Source organism: Urocitellus parryii, chromosome X (assembly GCF_045843805.1).
Source record: "Urocitellus parryii isolate mUroPar1 chromosome X, mUroPar1.hap1, whole genome shotgun sequence".
Lineage (NCBI taxonomy): Eukaryota > Metazoa > Chordata > Mammalia > Rodentia > Sciuridae > Urocitellus > Urocitellus parryii.
The window spans coordinates 59,621,033-59,641,200 of NC_135547.1; the positions used below are offsets into that span (position 1 = coordinate 59,621,033).

General features: G+C 36.0%; 1 protein-coding gene across 1 annotated transcript in view; it reads right to left on the bottom strand.

Annotated features, from left to right (window-relative positions):
• Window positions 1-12,954, bottom strand: part of Zmat1 (zinc finger matrin-type 1) — a 46,865-nt gene extending 33,911 nt beyond the window's left edge. The window contains exon 1 of the mRNA XM_077793889.1: window positions 12,678-12,954. Coding sequence (XP_077650015.1) covers window positions 12,678-12,954 — 277 coding nt within the window. The remainder of the gene's footprint in view (window positions 1-12,677) is intronic.
• Between the last annotated feature and the right edge of the window lie 7,214 nt (window positions 12,955-20,168).

The following is a 20,168-nucleotide window of genomic DNA, read 5'->3' on the forward strand; positions in this document are numbered from 1 at the left end:
TACTGGTATTCCAGATCACTTCCATAAAGTCCAGGAAATTGCTGGTGTCCCTATAACTTTTCCTTTAGGATAATATTGCCTAGATTGCCTTTGACTCACTTCCTCAAACAAGGCCTGGGTCTGTTTTTCTTTCTCAAATGATATAATATCCTCAGGCTCAAAATTCCAACCATTGTCCCTAGAAAATCATTAATTCATACCAATTATAACATGACATCCTTTCCTATTTACCTCTTAATGCCACTTAACACCACCTAGTACAGGCCCTCAAGTGTCTTTGGATATAATTTAGCTTTACTGATATTTATTGTGTTTAGATCCAAAGTATTATGGTAGGTGTTTTGAAAAGAGGTAGAAAAATGATTGAACATTGAGGGTTTTCTGTGAGTCAAACAAGGTGACAGACTGTCTCTTCTGAATTTAAGACAAATGCATATGGTAAATGGTATTTTTGACATTCCAAAAGTTTGGAAATTGTGATTCAGTGAACCAAAACTAACCTGTCACATGTTATGTGATCAAGCTGGAATATAAATTATTGGGAATGCAAACTAAGTAATTCCTAATCTCAAGTAATGTACAATTCAGTAAGGAAGATAATATGTGTATAGAAAGTGCTAAAATCTGAAAACCAAAATATTTTATATGCTATAAGGCATAAGAAAGTACAGCGTATTCTTGCTGAAAATTTTGGAGAAAACTTCATAGAAGAGAACAGAATTTGAACTAAGCATTAAAAGATATGCAAAATTTTAAAAAGTAGAATAATGGTATTTCAAGGAAGGTAAAAGAGTATGAAGAATAACACTGGAAAAAAGAATAGAGTCAAATCATAATGAGATTCATTAGGGCATTTGGATTTAATTATGTAAACAATAGACAAAAGGAGTGATTTAAAATTGGCATATCAGTTAGGTGTCCATGGAAGACCTGAGGCTTGAACTAGAAGAGGGGCAGTGGGCATAGAAAGAAAAGAAAGTCATGTCTATCAAAACTAGAGGATATTAAAGACTGAGATAAGAACTTTCTGTGAATATTATAAGCCTTTACATCTATTACAAATAAACTTCAGTAATGTTGTTTCTGATGTAAGAGGTGGAGCTTTGGCATTACATCCAATGAATGTATCTACAAGTGTTTGTCAGTGGCAAATTCTCTTTGTGGGAGAATTTTATATGAATGTGCTGATGTCCCGACTTCAGTGAATCAAAAATGAAAACATAAAATTATAAAAGATGATGCTGAAGTGATGATTCACACTTAAAATTGACTTGAAATACTTTCCCCAAATTTTATATAAATAGCAACTCTCTTAATTTAAATATGATTAATTCTACTCTAATTTTCAGCAATAATTCTTTATGTAAAGTTCTTCTTAATCAGGGTTTCACATCAAATTCACATGTGAAGCTTTTCAAAATCATACATACTGATTTAAAATCAAAATTTCTGTGGGTGGTTCAATTTATCCACAAGTGATTATGATGATCAACCTGATGGGAACCCTTCCTTATATAAAGGACAGGCTCAGATTCTTACACATAATGATGGTCCAATATTTATTTGGTGAGTAAAATGAACTGTAAAAAGATATTGTCATTTAGAATGTTGCTTATCAGGCTAAACTATGTTTAGTCTAATCTATAAAGGTTTTAGAAGGAAATAAAGGATGAATGAGTGAATGCCCATATTCCTTGGCACTATTCAAATCTCTCCATGGTTGAAGCCCAAGAATCTGTGTTTAAGCAGGTTTCTGAGAAGCTGGTGTTTGGCTGTACTCTCTGAAAAAGCAGAACTATTGACCTCATTGAGCTTTCCATCATCTTAACCTTGGCTGTCCATCAGAATCACCAATTTAAGGGGCTGGGGATGTGGCTCAAGTGGTAGCGCGCTCGCCTGGCATGCGTGTGGCCCGGGTTCGATCCTCAGCACCACATACCAACAAAGATGTTGTGTCCGCCGAGAAAATAAAAAAATAAATATTAAAAATTCTCTCTCTCTCTCTCTCTCTCTCTCTCTCTCTCTCTCTCCCCCCCCCCCCTCACTCTCTCAAAAAAAAAAAAAAAAGAATCACCAATTTAAACAGGCCAATTCCAAGGCTCCATCCCACATTAATTAATAAGAATCTAAGTGTTTCCCATTCATTGTTTATTTTAGTTTCCTGGGTGATTCAGTTGCATAGTGAGAGTTGAGAACTAATGCTATCTTTTAAGGATTTTCCAGGCTTCTGTTGAACTGAAAGTTGTTTTCCTAGTGTAGGAGTTCTTAACTTTAGTGTATACCAGGATTTCCTGGAGAATTGTCATAAGAGATCACTGGATTCACACAACTAGAATTTTTTTATTCCGTAGTTCTGAGATTGAGCTCAAGAATTACATTTCTAAAAAGTTCCCTGGAAATACTGATGCTGTTGGTGTAGGGACCATCTAGAGCTTCCATGGGGCCTAGTTTCATTTCTTGAAGACATGGTGAGTATGACCCCTCTTCTAATATTCCTTCAATCCTTTAAAAGAGCTATTGCTTTTTCTTCCTTTCCTTTGTCTTTACCCCTTTTGTGAATTAATCCCAGTTAGTTCATATGGCATGATTTCTAGTCCTCTTATTAGTTTGCCTAAATCCTTGCCATTCATAACTAACACAATCTCTTTAATAGGGTCACAATGACAACAAACAAGTAAAATGGGATCATCTTCTTTTTTAAAGTTATGGTAAAAAACAAAATTTACCACTTCAACACGTTGAAGTATACAGTTCAGTAGCATTAAGTATATTTAATACCTTATTTTGAAAATTTATCAAGGAAGCTTAAGTTAAATTCACTACTTGTGGGGGTCACATCAATTGACTCATGCTCAGCTAACTTTTGACTCAAATATCTGGTTCTACTTCACCTAGGACTGATTAATCTGTGTTCCTGCAGGGCACAGTTATATAATCAGAAAAAAATCTGGACCCCTAAACAGACCCAGTATATACTTTTTGTTTTAATCAGCTTTTTTGTTGCTGTGACCAAAAGACCTAACAAGAAAAATTTAAGAGGAAAAGTTTATTTGGCTCACGGTTTAAGATGTCTCAGTCCATAGACGGCCAATTCCATTGCTTTGATTCCAAGGAGAAGCAGAACATCATGGTGGAAACATAGTGGAGTAAAGCAACTCAGAATATGGCCACCAGGAAGCAGAGATAGCTCTGCTTACCAGGAACAAATATATAAATCAAAGGAATGCCCCTAGTAACCCACATCCTCCAGGCATAACCTACCTGCCTACAGTTACCATCCATTTAATCCATCGACGTGGATTAATACACCAATTAGATAATGGCTCTCATAATCCCATCATTTCGCCTCTAAACTTTCTTGCATTGTCTAACACATGAGCTTGGGGGGGGATGATATCTATTATCTAAACCATAACACATTAGTTCCATTTAAATTTCATCTTCTTAGATTCAGTTTATCATTCTAGTGTTTCATGATCTTTCTGGATTCTGAATTTGTCATATGGGGGATTGTGGGTGGTGAATTTCTATTAAGAAGTAATTTGAATACTGTTTCTTAGAGGTCACCCTGTACTGACAAATTCTCAAGTTGCATGGCCCCTAAATTTTGACATGGATGTGATGATCTTCACTTTCTAAAAGTGATATGTGAGATTTGGAGAGATTAAGTGGTTTTCCCAAAGTTACACATTTAGTGTCAGAGCCAGGATTCAAATATATGTTGACCCAAGGTTTCCTTGAGGTGGTTCTCAAGAAGGCCAAAGTCTTGAGTTGGACACGTTGCTCAATGGTAGAATTCTTGTCTAGCATGTATAAGGCTCTAGAGTTCAATTCCTGGTTACAACAAAAAAGAGGTGGCAATATCTGGAATGGGAAACTTCCTTTCTAGGCTCAGCATTCATAAGAGGCTAAATAATTGTTTCTTTAGACCCACCCTACCTGCTTCCTCCACTATTTGAGACATGACTTTTGAACTCCCAGAAATAAATGGCCAATAGCCAATTCTGAGAGTGGGAGAGGAAACTGGTGCTCATAGTACAAATGTTTCTCAGCCTGTCTCAGTGTGAAGGCCTAGAGGGAAGGATAATTTCAGGGAATAGATGTTGAGTTAGAAGTCAGGTAAGCAGATGATGTTGGCTGTGAGGAAGATGGTGGGGAAAGAAATTATTATTTACTAAATACCCATGATGTGCCTCAAATTAAAAGTAAGTGTTCTAGTAAAAAATGGGAGTAAGGCAAGGTAGTGCGTGCCTGTAATCCCAGTGGCTCGGGCAACTGAGGCAGGAGGATCACAAACTCAAAGCCAGCCTCAACAATTTAGTGAGACCCTGTCTATAAAAAAAGAACTGGAACTTAGAAACTATTTCTGCTAGTAATGGGAACCAAAGCATAGCTGAAGAAATAAGGAAACCTGGGGGTTTGTGTCATCCTCTTTTCTTTTCTTCTTTACAGTCTTTCCAAGATCTTTTCTTCCTTAACTAATTAGAATATTAAACAAATGTATTTATTGGTTAGTTGTTACATTCAGTTTTACACTGTTTCTTAATTCCATAAACAGAGTTGTAAAAAGCACCGGAGTAGCTGGGAGAAGTGGTGCACATCTGTAATTCCAGCAACTTGGAGGCTGAGGCCAGAGGATCACAATTTCAAGGCCAGCCCCAGCAAATTAGTGAGACCCCCCATCCAAGTAAAAATAAATAAATTTTTTAAAGAGCTGGGGATGTAGCTCAGTGGTAATGTGCCCCTGGGTTCAATCCCAAGTACAAAAAAAAAAAAACACCAGAGTAAGAGACTGCATTACTGTTGTCATGCTGCTATTTACTTACTGTATGACTAAGAACATATCACAACCTTTCAGATTTCTGTTGTACTTGACTTTATATTTTTTATGGTGATTGGTGGAAAAAAGTTTTTAGATAGAAATACATATAGAAGCAGAATTTTGGTGAAACACTTACAGAGGACATAAATATTTTAGCTGCATCCACATAATAAGACAATCAGAAACAAAAAAAAGATGACTTAACATTTTAAGAAGCCTTACTGTAAACATGGAACTTTAAGGGCCTAAAAAAATCGATATTTCTCCCCCTACTCCTTCCTTCCCTTTACTTTCTTGTCTATGTCCAAACCCTAAAGCTGGCTCTCCCCAAAACATTTCTTTGCAAAAACACACACAACCTTTCTATCAACAATTATATTGTTTTAGTCATTATTACAAGTGTCAAAAAAGAAATTTTTTTTTGCAATTTAACATTCTTGTTATAGATTGGTATAAAGAGCTCATTTTTTTCTCTGCCAATAAAATACACAAAATTCATAGCATGTTGGGTCTTGTAGCTTTCAATCCAATTCAGTAAGAAGTTAGGAGATGTAGGGTAAAAAATATAGATTATACATTAGAATATCAAATGACAATATACTGAATGCTGCAAAGTATAAATTCATCTCTCATTTGCATTGAATAAATGTCATAGAACATGGTAAGGTAAATGCCCCCAGTCAATCTCTGGAATGTTATTTTAATATTTCTAGCATAGTGCTTCTGAACTGCTCTTCATTCCATGGTACTTAAATTTTTATGCTACTATGAACTTGGAAAAGATATACAGATAGCAGAGCAAGATTTTATTCTCAGAATCAAAGCTTACTTTAGTGAAACAGTAATGAGATCTTAATGATACAACAGAATTCTCTCAAATATGGACAGGGATGTACTGTTGTTGAAACAGGAATTTCTAATGCTAACATCATTTCTTTACATTTTAACATATGTGTAATGAGAAATAAGAAATAACTGTCACAAAAACTAGAGTGGAAATGGGAAAAAATAAATCTGCAATGGAATAAGGCTTAAAATGATAGGATATGGAAAAGATAAAATAATGTTTAATGGATAGTCCCATTTATACTATGGTAAAGAGAGTAAAACTGCTTTGCTTTGTGCCTTGTGGTCATAATAAACTGTATTTCCTCAGGTCAACTGTTAACAAATTAAGCATAGCTTTTAAATATGTTATTTTCTAGAAGTTAGACATGTCAGAAAGTTGTACAGAGTGGAGAAACATGGTCATATAACAAAACTATTACCTACAGGTACAGAGTTTCAGTTTGGAACAATGGAAAAGTTCTGGAAATGAATCACTGTAAAGCCTACACTGCATTATGAATGTGCTTTATGCCACTAAATGGCACACTTAAAATACTTAGGCAATTTTTTTGCAAAACTTTTTAAATATTGAGAAAATAAAAGATAAAAGCACCTTCTTCTTCTGGAATCAGTGCATGAAAACAAGTGCCCCAGAATGAACCCATTAATGAGAAGAAAATGCAAGAGCAAGTGATAAACGTTTTTTTGTTTGCTACCACAGTATAAGTGAACCTCCTGAGTAATATTTATGAGGATTATTTGAATGAAAGAGTGATTTTGTGACAAATTATAAATGGAATCTGACAAGAGTGTTCATAATTCAATGTAATGTATTTTATTACATTTAAGTGTGGCTTTACCCTTTGGTGGGAGAATGAATCAACCCCAATATTCTATTAATAAAACTGTTGTGTTGGGGATGTGGCTCAGGGGTAGAATATTTGTCTAGCATGCACAAGTCACTGGGTTTAACCCCCAGCACTGCAAAAATAAAGATAAAAGTGTTTATCTCTTTATTTCTTTACTACAGGAAATATTTACATGATCTGAAAAAAATAAAGCTTTCATAATAATTTGGAATGGGAGAGAACTATGACCTATTCACTGGGTAGTAAGAGAAAACAAGTTAAGCTTTTGAGTTGTTTAAATATATTCAAATCCCATCTGCACGTGTAACTATATAAACTTCAAGAAATTATTTAATTATTCTAAACTGATTTTTCATCTAAGAAGTACAGAAATGCATATGTAATTCCAAGGATTTGGCAAATATTAAATGAGATAAAAGTTTTTTCATTCAACATGTACACACTTAAATAAAAGTACACTTTTTTTTTACCAATCCAAAAACTTTTGAGTTTTTACTTAATATTATGCTTAAACATCTTAGTTCAGGTCAGGTTATTTGAAAGATCATCTAGTCTAAAATTTCTCATTCTTGATATTATTGTTACTTTGGGTTAGATGATTCTTTGTTGTGACAGGCTGTCCTATGCATTATAGGTATATCTGACAGCATCCCTGGCCTCTATCAATAAGATGTCAGTAGCATTCCCTAGTTGTAAAAACAAAACCATATCCAGACATAATCAAATGTCCCTTGAGGGGCAAAACTGCCTCCAATTCAGGACGAATCCATCCTAATGTCCTCATTTCATAAATGAGGAAGCTAAGGCTCAGGGAGATTACAGGAAATAAATGAATGGGGTGACTAAAATTTAAAAGATATAATTCTAGATTCAGTTGGATTTGGTCCAGAAAATAACTGTAGTAGTCCCAGGAAAGTCAATAGTAATATCAAAGAAATGTTAATCAGTAAACCATAATTATGAATATGAACAGCTCATGTTCTATGGACTCGGGCATTACAGGATTACAATATAAAAATATTTGATTCAGCTTATACCAGAATATTTGCCTTTAATGAAATAAAATAAGATGGAGTCATTTGATAGAAACTTAACTTTAGTGACTTTTGTTAGGTTGGGCCTAGTTTGAATAGTTACACTATTATGAAAATGCAAAATATCACTATCTTCTGCTTCCAAAAATGCAACTGTGTGTTAAAACCAAATTATCATATTTGAATCGTTCTCCTATCTAATACTACTAGATAACACCAGACAATTTAAAATAAAATAGATTTTTGTGACAAAAATATAACACTTATGGCTTGGATCAGAAAAGAAAAATGAATTTGGTCCACACTTGTTTGTGGAATTATGAATGTTACAGGATGTCTGAGGAAGGGAAACAGAAGATTACCATATTTATTCAGTTTGGGGAAATATAATTTTCTCTGTTTTATGAAATGTTCTTTGATTAGCCTGATGATCAGTTTAAATTTCTTAAAATTAGGTGATTCTACATATATCTGTCTGTATGAATAAAATGAATCTTACTTGCATTTCTTAAATGACAATTAGGTTTGGTTATACAAACATCAAATCTCTTCCTAAGGACAAATCATATATATCTATGGCAAGAACTTGCTATTAGCTGTTTTAATTCATTGCTGAATGGGAATTTCATAGTCTAACTGATTTTGATGCAAAGAGATCCAGGATTGTAAAGAACTTCTTGTACATCCTGTTTAAAATAAAGTGACCAAAATGGAGCAAACCTCAAAAGTGTTGGCTGTAATACTATAAACATAGTCACAGAGAAGTTTGAGAAATAAGCATTTTAATTGTGCAAAGAGTGCATGTGCTATATTCTCCATGATTACATCTTTAGAGATAATCTCTCAAACATTCTTGAATAAACAGGACTTTTTTGGTAAATGCTGGCTTGACCTTTGAAATCTTTTGCATACCATCATAACCTCAGGACCAGAGCACATCAATACTAAGATACAGCAGAATGAGGAACTGTGTTAATCTTGCCAAGGTGTTTTAAAGGCCGCACTCCTCATAAGGAGTTTTCAGAAAGATTAATTGCGCTAGAAATACAAATCTGTACTGGTCAACATGATGAACACTCAAAGCTATAAAGCCATCTAATATCCTTAAACTTTCAGGTTATTAGGTTAGTGTCTGATTCATTAGTTTACCAAGTTTTGACTAATTTACAGAAATTATCACAATCAGATAATGACATTTCCCATTGTACATTAATAATTACAAATAAAAAGGAATTAACAAAATAATTGAAAAGTACTAATGTTAAACATTTATGTCATTTTTATTTAAACTAAACCTTGACCTTTATAATCATAAACCTTTGTGGCTAGTGAATTCGGGGTTCATGCTTCTGAAGTCAGAAACTGAATTAGGTCCTGTGTAATCCATTAACTTACTTGATCCCATGACAGCTACTTTGCATCAGAAAGCCACCAAATACATGCCATTCATTCCAACAGGTTAATAAACGTGACTGGATCTGTAAGACTGGTTTTCAGACCGGAAAGAATCAAAGTTCTCACAGATATAATGAATATGGTAGGAAACTTGCTTAAGTTATTCTTTATAAGCTTAGTAAATATTTTCATATATTGACACCTAAGAGAGAGGGCCAGAAACTAGCAAATGTTCATTAACCTCTCTCCAGACATCCCCAACCTGTGAAATACAAAATAAAAAATTATTTCTAACAGTTTACTAATTATTCTTCACAAATATACTAGACTGAAAATATGATGTGCATTAGTATGCCTCTATTATATAAACCACCATGATCAGAATGCAGATTTATAATAAACAATGGAACACAATTCATTCAGGAGCACAATTAGTCATTTAAAACTACATTTTTCCCACTTGTTTATTTTGTAGTTTTAATATTGAGAAATACTATTGAGCTCTTCAGTATAGCTGTGTCTTTTGTCTGTGTATCTTTAAGCACTAAGCCTAGTGCCTGGCACACATACACAGGTATTCATTAAGTGATTCCTGAATAAATGAAGGAAAGGTTAGTAACTAGGTTTTCTTACGGTGGACTTACTGACATATGACTTGAAACTCTATTGAACAATATGGAAACAAAACACTTCTAGTGCTATGCAAAAGGATTAATAACTAAATAAAAAGCAAGAATCTAAAACAACAACTATTTCATAATTTCTTTTTCTTGAAAGAAAATAGCAAATTAACAGGGAGCTTCATTTATTTTTTTGTTTTGGTTTTTACTATGAGTACAGGTAACATCATTACTGGGTGAAAATCCATGTTTGAGCCATTGAACATTTTTTAAAAACTTCATTAAATGAAATATGTTCTACAAAATCTCATGACCCCCCCTTACCATGAATTCTGAGTGTATTGAGTGTATATGTTTGAATTTTTTCATATGTATGTTCACATCCCATTTTTTACAGTTTCTGATATTCCTTGACAATTTCTGATTTCCACTGACATTTGCCCACTGCCAACCCAGGAGGGACAAGATCCATGAATCTTAGCAGGAAATGAAAATTTATCAAGCCTCAGGCACAGTGGCAAATGCCTATAATTCCAGTAACTCAGGAGGCTAAGGCAGGAGGATCTCAAGTTTGAGGCCAGCCTCAGCAACTTAGTGAGACCCTGTCCCTCCCTGTGCAAAAATTAAAAGGACTGGGAATATAGCTCAGTTGTACCATGGGTTCAGTCCCTAGTATCAAAAAAAAAAAGGGAAAGAAAACAAAAGAAAAAATGTATCAGCAAAGGCTTTTTCAAATCACATTTAATGATCTTATCAGGAGCTGACTTATAATAAGCGGAATCCTGACAATCCTTTGGTGTCTTTTGAGCTGTATCCTAACTAGACTTCAAAAAACCAAATGGGCAAAACATATTGGCACACAACCAAGTAACATTTTTCTCTTTTCTCCTTTATCCACTGTAACTGTCAGCCATTATGACTTTTATAACTATCTACTTTCATAACACCCTCACAAAGCCACTGAGGCCTAACAGTGTTTTGGGCAGTGTGACATATCAAATATTCACCATTTGTGAAGTGAAAAGGTGAGAAAATTTTAATTTGGACTACAGAGTTAATGATGGATATTTATCTAAAAAGAAATGATAAATGATTTTTAGGTAACAATTATACTTGTTTTTCATACCCTAATAAATTGTATGAACCCTAATTCAACACGGAATTCATTCCTCAGTGAATGTCAGATGATGATTATTGGTCAAGGTTTCTTATATTTTGTAAGTTACTGTCCCCATACACAACCATGCAAATGACCCACAAAGGACTATCAATGCAGAACTCCAAAATCATGGTTCATGCTTTTAGATATGAAATTTAACTCAAGAGTTTGGACAGTCCAATTCCCCCATTTCAGAAATGACAAAACCCAAATCCAAGAAGCTTAGGACCTGTTCAGGGTCACAAAGTCTAGTGGATTAGTTAGAAGCACTGGACTTCTAAGCCAGAGTTCTCTTCATACAGATAAGGTATTGCTGCTACTTTATGAACTTACATCTCTTAAAGCCTTTAATGTTTGCATATATTCAAAGATAGTACAATCAAACCAGTTAGAGAGCCTGGCAAAAGCCACTTTTCCCCCCCATGAAATGATGACCTTAACCTTAACTGTGAACAGGTATGAGAACCAAATTGAGTGGTGATTTTGATGCCTATAACACTGTTCTCACCTTCTTGCTGGTTACAGCACAGTTTGGTATAAAACTTAAAAATCTAGGAGTTTCATCCTAGGACAATGACATAAATCCAATCTGATTGAAAATACTAACATCTTTGCTAAGAGAGTTGATAAATAAAACACCATCATTTTACAGTGTATTTCTAATATCCATATTTAGTAAGTGGCATTTATGTAATGTGCCTATTACAATTATTATGAGGGATTTGTTGTTATTGACTTGCCATTCTACCAAAGTGAAAGGTATGAAAATTATGGAATATCACACACAAATATATATCATTTACAAATGTGAAGAGCAAATTTTTATGGGGTAATTTTAATTATTTTAAATTATTTTATTCAATTTTGGCATCCATAATCTTTCACTTTGGAGGTAAGTTAGCAAGATAAAGTAACAAAGCACACAGTGGAAATTACAAAATTTACAATGGCAAGATTCTCTGAGATCTTCTACAATGATATCAGTCTCCACCATCTAAGAACATTTCCAAAACTGCTTTAAAACACATTTCAAAGGCACATTTTATAAGTCTGATATTAGTAGACTGTTTACAAATATATTGTACTTCATGTGAACTAAAGTCCATTTATATTGAAATAGTCAAGAAATACATTTTTGTTAGGAGTAGTATGTGTTGATAAGTAATACAGCATTGATTCAAATCCAAAGCACCTTTAAGATGGGCCTGTAAACCTTGCTTTACTAGTATACAACCTCAAATAGCCACAGAAAACTCTCCAGTGGTCTCTGAAATCTCTACTTCTGTCAAACTCTCTGCCTCTCTTTCTCCAGTAGTCTTCTGCACCATACGCTGGATCCTAAAATACAACAGATCCTACTTGAAAGCCCAAGTATACAAGCTAACCTCCTGGAAATCCTAACCCCGTCTCTCTGTAAATAGCCTACTGCTAGTTTTTACACTTCAGGACATTGAATTTCACGGGGGAGGGGGGGGTGTCTCCCTCATTTCTTTTCTTTCCTCTTTGATTTCTGTGCCCTTTCTCCATCAGCCTCCCCTTTCGTTTCCCTGACCCTTAAGGACTACAGCACTTCTACCTTGCCTCTTCTTTTCCCAAATCACACCTCCGTTCTACATCACACTAAAGCGTCTGGCTGGGAGAGAAATAATGTGTTATATACATATTTTTTCCCTTCTAACTTCTGCCTTGTGAGTACCTGCAGTTCCTTTGCCTGAGGACCCCAGTCCTTTGCGGGAAAGGGGAAGAGGTAGGGAAGCCCCTCTGCTTCAGTCCATCTTGCACACTCAGGGCTAATACAGAGGGGCGGGGCGGGGCGAGTTTGGCCTTTACTGCGCCACAGCAGGTGGGGGGTGGGGCGGAGGCGAACCGCGCCCAGTCCGATTTCGGACAAGCTGAAGAGAGGCAGAGAAGGAGATGGGGCCGCCCCCGCACCCCGGGACGGGAACTCACCTTCTCTGAGGCAAGGGCGGGTGTCTACTTTAAAACTACTGCCCCCCCTCCCCGCCGCCGCCATAGTGGAGCCGCCAAAGCCGCCGCCGTCGCCACAGCCACCGGCGAGCGGGCAGACCTGGGTGGAGGTGGCGGAGGAGGCAGGCACAATCACTGCCACCGCCGCCGCCGCCGCCGCCGCGCAGGCGACGTAGGAGGAGGAGGCGGCAGAGACGGTAGCTTCCTGAGGGGAAGACTCCGCGGCCAGCAGGATGACTGTGCTCGGCGCCGCCGCCATCGCACAGCGAGGCGCTTACAATTGCACTTGCGCCCCGCTCTGGTTAGGCTTCTTTAGCTCCGCCTTCCTCTTAGCTCCTCCCCCTCGCCCCTCTTTTCCTCGCTTCAACTGGAGCCTCGTTCTGGCTCCTTCTGTCCGCCAATGGGAATGCTGTACACCCACAGGACGCCTCCCCCTCCCACCTCCTCCTGCTTGGCGTCACCAGCCTCCCTTTGGAGGGAAAGTGATGATAGCCAAGGGTAAAGGTCAAAAAGCGCGGGGTGTAAAAGCACGTGGACCTCACACAGTGAGGCCTCCTGGAGCATCTATCTAAAACCAATTTAATAATAATAATAAGTAAGTCTGGAAATGTATTGATCCCAACTCCAAATTATCTCTAAAGTACATTTTATTCTGTTTTACAACCCTTAGTAAAAAGATTAGAAATAAGAATCTTTGGTCACTATACATTTTCCCCATGGCCTGTTAAAGGACTGTTTATCTGTACATCTACCCATCTAAATTACAGTGAAGTTCCGTCAATCTGGTACCCAAAGAACTGGGATATTACTGATATTTTTTTTCTTTTCTTTCAAATTCCCTTACTCCCCAATCCTGATTCATGCTTATTATTTCCTTGCTCTTTTAACATTTTTTTTTCACATAGATGTTTGTCTAACTAATGTTTCTTAGTTTTGATTGGTTTCAAATTTCACAAATATTTATATCTTTTTCTAGGTAGCATTCTGGAACTGTTCCTTTTTTGTGGGGGGTGGGGGAGCCAGGGATTGAACTCAGGGGCATTTGGTCTCTAAGCCACGTCCCCAACCCTATTTTGTATTTTATTTAGAGATCGGGTCTAATTGAATTGCTTATCACCTCGCTCTTGCTGAGGCTGGCTTTGAACTCGTGATCCTCCTGTCTCAGCCTCTGTAGCCACTACAATTACAGGTGTGTGCCACCCTGCCCCCCTGCCTGGCTTGAAACTGTTTCTTTAACTCAGCATTTAACTCAGATTCAAAAAAGCACGCATGTTGTCACTTGGAGTTGTAGTTATTCACTCTCAGTGTTTTACATCCCATCCATTGCCTTGTTGATAAACATACCTCCTGGTACATGTATGCAAAAGTATACTCTCCTTTCCAGGCTCACTTTCATTACTGTATTTAAGTACTTAAGATGTCTTGACAGAACTATGGTATCCTATCCCACTAATCTCCTTACCTGTGGTCTCAGTGTCTCCAACCTGTTTCAATATTGCTATCGTCCATCACCAGCTCTCCATCGCCTATGGGGTAAAATTAAAGGGCACATATTTGCATTTACTAATCCCCCCTCGCCTTCTGATCTCACTTCTTTTCACTCCCCCAACCCCTCCCCTCTTTTAGTTTATGATTCAACAACACTAAATCTTACAGATTCCTGTGGAGTCCATGTTATTTCATGAGGCAGTGTTATTATATATGTTCTTCCTTCTTCCTAATATACCCTTCTGCCCACATGAACTCAGAAAACAAGATAATAAATCACCTCCTCCTGGTAACCTCTTTTGTCTTTTCTTAGAGTTAATCCCCATCTTGTGTACTTACACCTATACCTGTTGCATATTTTTATTGTAATTAATCATATTTTCTGCCTCCCCTCTTGATAGCCTGGAGCCATTTTGAGACTAAAGATATTTTGTTTTATTTTTTACTCCAAATGCCCCAGCCCAGTAAAGTCCTAAGACAAAAGCAGTGACACCCCTCCTCCAGGTCCCTAAGCCCCACAGATACCTGTGTTTTTCCTTGCACAATTGTTTATTCTTTCTCAAAGCTTAAAAGGGAGGTTTCAAGCAAAAATTACTTTAAAACATTTGAATATTTGTCAGTTGTGGCTCTGCATTCCTGAATAGCAACAATTAGCTGAAGCTGAATAACAAATTCAAAGGCTCAGTGTGCTGGGCTTATAAAATGTATCATTATGGGATTTTGTTGTTGTTGTTCAGATTTACCCAAGAATACTGGAGTGAGTAAGTAAGTGGTTTCTCACTGGCATTCTGTAAATTAGGGTATCTTCTGGTCATTGAAGAAATTATTAGATAGGCCAGGCAAAAGAAATATTCTGCTGAAATAGCCAGTAGGACAAGGTAAACATAAAAACGGGGTATGATTTTATCCCTTCCAATATGAGGGAGGAAATCCCTCAAACACATTGCCCCTCTAAATATGAATCACAGTTCACTTGTGTAAGAAATATTCACTCAGAATGGGGGAGTGTGAATCAGTCAACATTCAGTCAGCAAAAAAAGAAATTGCATTAGGTATTTCAAACAGAAAAGAAAATTAATGTAGGAATCAGGTACTTAAAGGAATAAGAAAGGTTAGAGGAGTAAAACATTTGTGTGAATATGTATGATATTTTTCTATAGAATGGAGACTTTAAAAGCCAGTTTACCTGGAATTCAGCAGGTAAAGAATATGAATTTGGGGTGGGGGAAGTCTTAGCATTCTTCTGTGACTTTCTTTTGAGGCTCTGTGAGATTACAGAAATATTCAGCAGTTCTCTGACCTGTGTAGCAATAATGATTATTTATTTATAACAAATATTTATTAAATTATAGAATAACTTCTTCCTCCTGAGACCCCATGGAAAATTCTGTGTCTGCCATTCAATCAAATAGTTAAAATATGAGAAAGGGTAATACATTAAATGAAAGAAAATGATTTTTCTCCCCATTCTTCAACTCCATTTGGTCACATGCTATTTCTGTCTGCTAGGCCAGTACTTTCAAGCACAATCACTTAAGCTTGCAGAAAAAAAAAAAAAGGCTGTGGCACCTTTAAATAACTGTAAATTGGCCTCTGAAGTTGCTTTTTGTGTCAGACAAGGTCTGTCAGAGAAACTTCCAAGGTCATCTAGAAGTGAACAATATGTCTTTAAACTTGCTCATCTATCCTGCCCCACATTTAGGTGATCAAGAAGTGAATTTTGCTTGCTATAATATTAAATTCTGTGCTCATTGGTGGTCCTATCTGTCATTTTCTGAACATGCAATGTAGGAAGAGGCATGATGTCAAAGAGCAAGCTCAAGAATGTGCCTTCTGGCTGCTGTTGTGGCTCAGTGATAGAACACTTGCCTAGCATGTGTGAGGCACTGAGTTCAATTCTCAGCACCACATATAAATAAATAAATAATAAAGGTCCATTGGCAACTAAAATATTTACAAAAAGAATGTGCCTGATGAGTCTATTGTACATGAATATATGAGTTTCTTAAAAACAAACAAACAAAAACCCTTGCTTTGTTTGCCTGGGGAAACACTGCTTTTTTTTTTTTTTAAATGAGCCCCAGTGGTCTCCTTTCTTCCTTCAAGTAATAAAACTATTTTCACACTTTAATTTCCTTGGTTATAGTAAATTAGCTTTGTATTCCCCAAGGGGTGAACCCACTGCCTTCTTACACTATAACATGAAAATTTCACCAGATTTCAGTCATATACTATGATAATCCTACACACTTTTTTTCTCTCTCTTATACTTATCATTTTTCTCAGTAACTATAATGTTATTAAATGAATGCTAAAGTAATTTATTTCACAGGAAAGGCATAGAATGTTGTAAAGAATAATAATTGTAAATGCCTTATTATGGGCCAGACATTTCCCATAATTTCCTGTTCATCTCACAATGTTGATATTCTATTGAGCTCATTAATCCATTTAAAGAACGAAAAACTCAGTCTCATGAGTGCAACTAACTGTTCTATGGTTTTTAACTTAGTGATTGAAAATGGTCTGTCTATACCATTGGACCAAAGTGAATAGACTGTATTGATTTAAATGAATTTTAACTACCAACCCCTCAAATCATAGAAAGAAGATGGGAGTGAGGGTGGGAAAGGGAATTTAGATCTAAGGTGGAAGGGAAGGTCAAAGGTGCTAAAAAAGGAGCATATTTTTGCATAAAGGAGAAATCAGTGAAAAAAAACATATTAGGGCTCCTTTCACTATATTTACAGTGCAATGTAACATGCCTCATTTGAAATGATATGGGAACATTTAAAAGCCCACTACTACCTAACATAATGCATTTAAAGATATCAGAAAATGAAAGAAATAATTAAAACATAATTTGTGGCATATAACTAGTAATTGACATAAAAAATGAACCTAAGCAGAACAGAGTTCTGCTGTTATGACTTACCTCCTAAAAGTTCCACCTCTTAATACTATCACATTGGCAATTAAGTTTCAATACATGAATTTGGGGAGACATTCAGATCATAGCAGTGTGTATAAGGTGACTCAGTTTTGAACTAAAACTTTTACACATATGAACAGATAGAATATTTCAATTAAATATATTATATATTTATATATAAATTATATATATTTATATGTAGTTCAAATATTCTGTGTATATGAAAAATATATATGAAAATACTAAGAGTTGACAGCTTATGGTGGATCTCAGTTAAGATGAAAATACAAGATAATTAACCCATATTCACATTTTTAAAAGATAATACCAGATAAAATTATTATACTATAGTATGTGTCTGGTTAGAGATTGATGTCATAGAAATGAATCTTTACTGATTAAAGTTTGTCAAATATATATTTTTAATTAAAATGAGTTTATCCAGAGTTTTTGTAAGAATTTGCCTCTTTATTCCTGAATTATTTCTCTCATATTATGAACCTTCCTGGATTCTCCTTCTTGTTCTGTTCCATACTCTCATCACACAGATTGCCCCCTGCCTCACACACACCTCAACCACCTAGAGAGAATCTCAAGGGAACATTCTTCAGTAATTTAGCATCCAAATCTATGCTAAAATCATGCTTTAGGCTTCCCGTGCCACATAAACATCTAAAAATTTCCAGAAAATTCTATTGGATAAATTCAACTATAGAGAAGGGATTTTCCCCTTTAACCTAAGTTTGTATTTTAAGATTTGTTAAAGGGAAAATATGTTATACATTAGTCACTTAATGGTCACACTGGACTATGCAGTCAGGGAGCAATTCCATCATCCCATTGTCTCTTGTTTCATATGTTTTCATGTCCTCTGGCTTTTATGCTTTATGTTATTCATCTTCTTTACATCATTGTGCAGCTTTTGCTTTAAAGGACATCAGCTATCCTCACAGGTCATTAGTCTAGAGTTATATTTTCAGTGGAGACTATTCTCTGCATTTAAGTAACAAATAATTTAAATAAAAGCAATTGCACACCCAATACTATGGATTTGAAGATCTTGAGGATTGAACCTAAACCTAGTTAAAAAGTATCTTCTAGATGTAAAGAATAGCAGAATAAATCACTGTAGTCATCTTTTTGTTATTGCTAAAAGGTATATTCCTTGAATGGGCATTCCGAAAGGATTCAGCACAACTACACAAAGTAAGATTTCATTGTTACAGAAATTATTTGAAAATTTAACTTGATGATATCTATTGTGTGTGGGAATGTGCACACACATGAAGGTACTAAATAAACTAGATCCACATCTTTGAACTCCTCTTTGATAGAGTTATTCACTGTAAGTCTTTTCTTCAGGAGATTGTCTTTTAAAATGACTCCATTCTATAAGTGTTTGAATGAGGATCTGAGTATTTGTACAGATTCTGGTATTCCAAAATCACTCAAAAGTAGTAACATAGGAAATGTGACTAATTATAATAAGAGTTGCATTTGCTGGGCAACAAACATGATGAGAGAGAAAGAGAGAAAGTAACCTCTCTCAGATGCTAGAGACTGATGTTTCTGACTATGGGACACACATCTGTTGACTCTCAATTCAGTACTCAATCCCACAGGCCTACCCCACTAAGTATTTTGTCCTGTCAGTCTCTAGGGATAGCACAGACATGAGATCCCTAAAAGGAAAGACTTTACAACTTTATAGCAAGTTTGTATAGTAATGGTTCTCACAATCTTTCCACAAATGGATCTATGGCCATTTACTTAGCTAACTGTACAAAGGAAAGAAAGATGCACAGACATCTTTAGACCTTTGGATACAGACTTCTAGTTGACATTGATATCTGAAGACCTGAGACATCTTCATGGCACTGGAAGAGGGAGCAGATGAGTCATCCAGCTTTGATTTGCTGTCATTCTAATGAGTTCATGAACTAACCTGCTTGTCATTTCTCTGATCTTCAAATATATAATTAAACTGATGTACATGCCAAGTGATGGAACCTCCACAGTTGTTCCTTAACTGGTAAAGAAATGGCTATCATTCTAGTGATATATAAGTGGAACCCTCTGAAGCTGGAAATACTACAGCCAAGAAAATAAATTTAAAAACATACAAAATCTTGCAGAGGGTGACAGAAATCTGTGACACCCTTTAAAACTTCAAGGATGTAGGGGTAGTGATGTCCACCATTTTCTCATTTAATTCACTCTTTAGACTATTAAAACTCCAGAGAGATTATGGAGGAGGAGAGTAAACCACCAAAAAAAATTATTATCCTGAAGGATGTATTAACACTCTCATTCTGTTGTAACACAGTCTGAAGAAATGCAGACCATATGGACATTCTGTAGAACATTATTTTGAGACACTATATAGATAATAACATTTAATTAAATCAATTTAGATAGAATTTGTAGGAACACTTGAGTGCTTAGTAAATCACATGTGCTCCAGAGAATGAGAGAGAAAACTATCCCAGTTTTATGTCAGTGAAGATTGTAAAGGTCCAGTGGTCTTCTGCATATTCGGAAAACCACATTAAAACACATAACACATTATAGGATTTTGTGGTATCCACTATAAGTAGGAAACATCACACCTGATAGACCTTTTCAGATTGTGGAGCAATTTATTCCAATTTGGGAATATTGCTCTCATTCATTGACTAAGTGGCATGCAAAGCTACCAACTTTGAATAGGGCCAAAAGCAGTAAAAGACTCTGTACTGGGTGCAAATTGGGGTACTAGCAGCCCTGCTACTTAGGGCATATGACCCAACAGATCTTATGACATTAGAGGAAATGCAGGGGGGACAGATTCCATATGGAATTGATGGAAGCTCTCAACAGGAGATTTACAACATAATGATTGATGTTCTAGAGCAATCTTCAATGAAAAATTAGACAACATTTTAAATTTCCCACCATAAACCAGATACCATCAGACCCACAAAATTAAAAGCTTGCATGACATTAAAATCAAGGGGAGATCAGTAGAGGAAAGGGATCAAGGGATGGGAGGTATGGTAGGAGGGGGAAGTGCT